We start from the raw sequence: 1,795 nt of genomic DNA, 5'->3' as shown, positions 1-1,795 counted from the left end.
TTAAAATTATAATAACAATAATTTCTAATTAAATTATCTCTTAAATAGCACTCATCGAGGATGTTTCCAAGGATGTATCCACTATTATCAGATTATACTTCGCTTGCGAAATAAATATTTTGCTCGAATAAATTATTAAATTGCGAGACGTAAGGACAGTGAGTAACAATTGTTGTCCGAGTATTGGTAGAGCGATTAAAACGAAAAAAAAATTTCATCTCATCGTGCAAAATATGAAAAAGAAAAAAAAAAAAATTATGCGACCAAATATGCTTTTCAATGTTTAAGAAAAAAGAAAAAAATGTAAAAAAAAAAAAAAAAAAAAAGAATTCCAACATTTCACGAACGCGTCAATCTATTATAAATCGACATCGCGTGACATTGAATGATACCAGAGCTCTTTATTTCCAACGAATATCTCGAGTTGCTGTTTTGACAGTCGGAAATATCGGCGATTTTCGGCACGACCGATTTTACGACACGGTCGTAACGTTAGATCGACCGTATTATATAAGTTTAAAAGGAAAAAAATGCAGTTGTGGCGTGGTAAGTTCTTTTCATTTTTTTTTTTTTTTTTTCGAGAAACAACTTTCTTTCAGAAAGACATGTCTCGTCTTATTCTCCTTCCATTCCTTTTTTTGGCAATTTTCTCCGTGTGTAAGTAGATCGATTTCGGGATAAAATTACATCGAATCTCATACGTATATTTCTGTAATGCGAAATAAATAAAACGAAATTCGATATTATATAATTTAATGTAATAGTTTTATTAAGAAATTAATCGTTACAAAAAAAAAAAATATTTCGAGTGTAATAGCGATCTAGTGATATTCTGATAAATGTATAGTGGTTGGAGGATTTGTTGGGAGACGGAAATGCAAACAAGATGAGATCTTCACTGGATGCGGTGCACTGTGCCAACCTACTTGCGCCAAACCTGTTTATAAAGGCCATTGCGTCAAGGTTGGTAGCGTTATAATTTTAAAAATTGTCGAATATGTATGGAACCCATACGTGTCTCATTCGTATTTCAGATATGCGTACCAGGATGTTTGTGTCCATTCGGCAAAGTTAGGAATACAAATGGAAAATGCGTTCCATTATCTAAATGTTTTCGAAAAGGATGACTTTTATTATTCCATGATTATTATTATGATTGTCCAGTAATTATTTTATCATTAATAAAAAATTGTTACGTTGTTATTTTATCAGAGATATATATATACATGTTATTTTCATCGATCTTTATTCATGAAAGATGAAAGATGAATGTAACAATATCACGTGAAGTAATAAAATTACTACATTTTAACGATTATTCGGATCCCTCCGAGTGAAATAACCTGCTTCTCTCATTTTCATTTCCCTTCTCTTTATTATAAACGTTATTCTAATGGAGTCTTTTATTATCCCGTCCATCTTATAAACATAAAAATTCACCCATTAATTAGCGGGAATAAAATAGTTTTTAATTCGGCCTAAAAAGAGTAGAAAAATATATGAAATTCTTTGAAACACGCGACAAACGTGTTGCACGTATCAAAAAAATTCCATTCCGTTTGACGGAACGAAACAGAGACGGAGAGACCGTGTGTTATTTTTCTCCGGAATATGTTCTGTCATAAAATATAGACAGATAGAACGAATAAACAACCTTCAACAAATTGAATCGTTCGTGACATAATTTTTATAATTGTGCGACAATTACACGCATAACTTGTTAATAGACGAAGGATTTAATTATTCGAGTAAAGATTAATCGAAATTGCTGTTTGCGATATTAAACATTAAGGCG

At 31.3% G+C, this 1,795-nt stretch overlaps 1 protein-coding gene across 1 annotated transcript; it reads left to right on the top strand.

The window, feature by feature from the left end:
- The first annotated feature begins 392 nt into the window (after positions 1 to 392).
- LOC116414672 (venom serine protease inhibitor-like) lies at positions 393 to 1,587 on the top strand. The gene is made up of 3 exons (XM_086907014.1): positions 393 to 546; positions 848 to 963; positions 1,035 to 1,587. Exons 1-3 carry the CDS (start codon positions 531 to 533, stop codon positions 1,125 to 1,127), a joined length of 225 nt encoding a protein of 74 aa, XP_086763140.1. The 5' UTR covers positions 393 to 530; the 3' UTR covers positions 1,128 to 1,587.
- The last annotated feature ends 208 nt before the right edge of the window (positions 1,588 to 1,795 follow it).

The sequence above is a fragment of the Apis florea genome, unplaced genomic scaffold (genome assembly GCF_048593485.1).
Source record: "Apis florea isolate Af1SG1 unplaced genomic scaffold, ASM4859348v1 contig_24_pilon, whole genome shotgun sequence".
In the NCBI taxonomy this organism is placed as follows: domain Eukaryota; kingdom Metazoa; phylum Arthropoda; class Insecta; order Hymenoptera; family Apidae; genus Apis; species Apis florea.
The sequence above is the reverse complement of the archived record's forward strand: the minus strand, read 5'-3'. Positions and strand labels throughout refer to the sequence as shown.

Coding starts and splice junctions, on each gene's coding strand:
- LOC116414672 (XM_086907014.1), top strand. Junction 964..1,034: donor ATAAAGGCCATTGCGTCAAG/GTTGGTAGCGTT, acceptor TTCGTATTTCAG/ATATGCGTACCAGGATGTTT.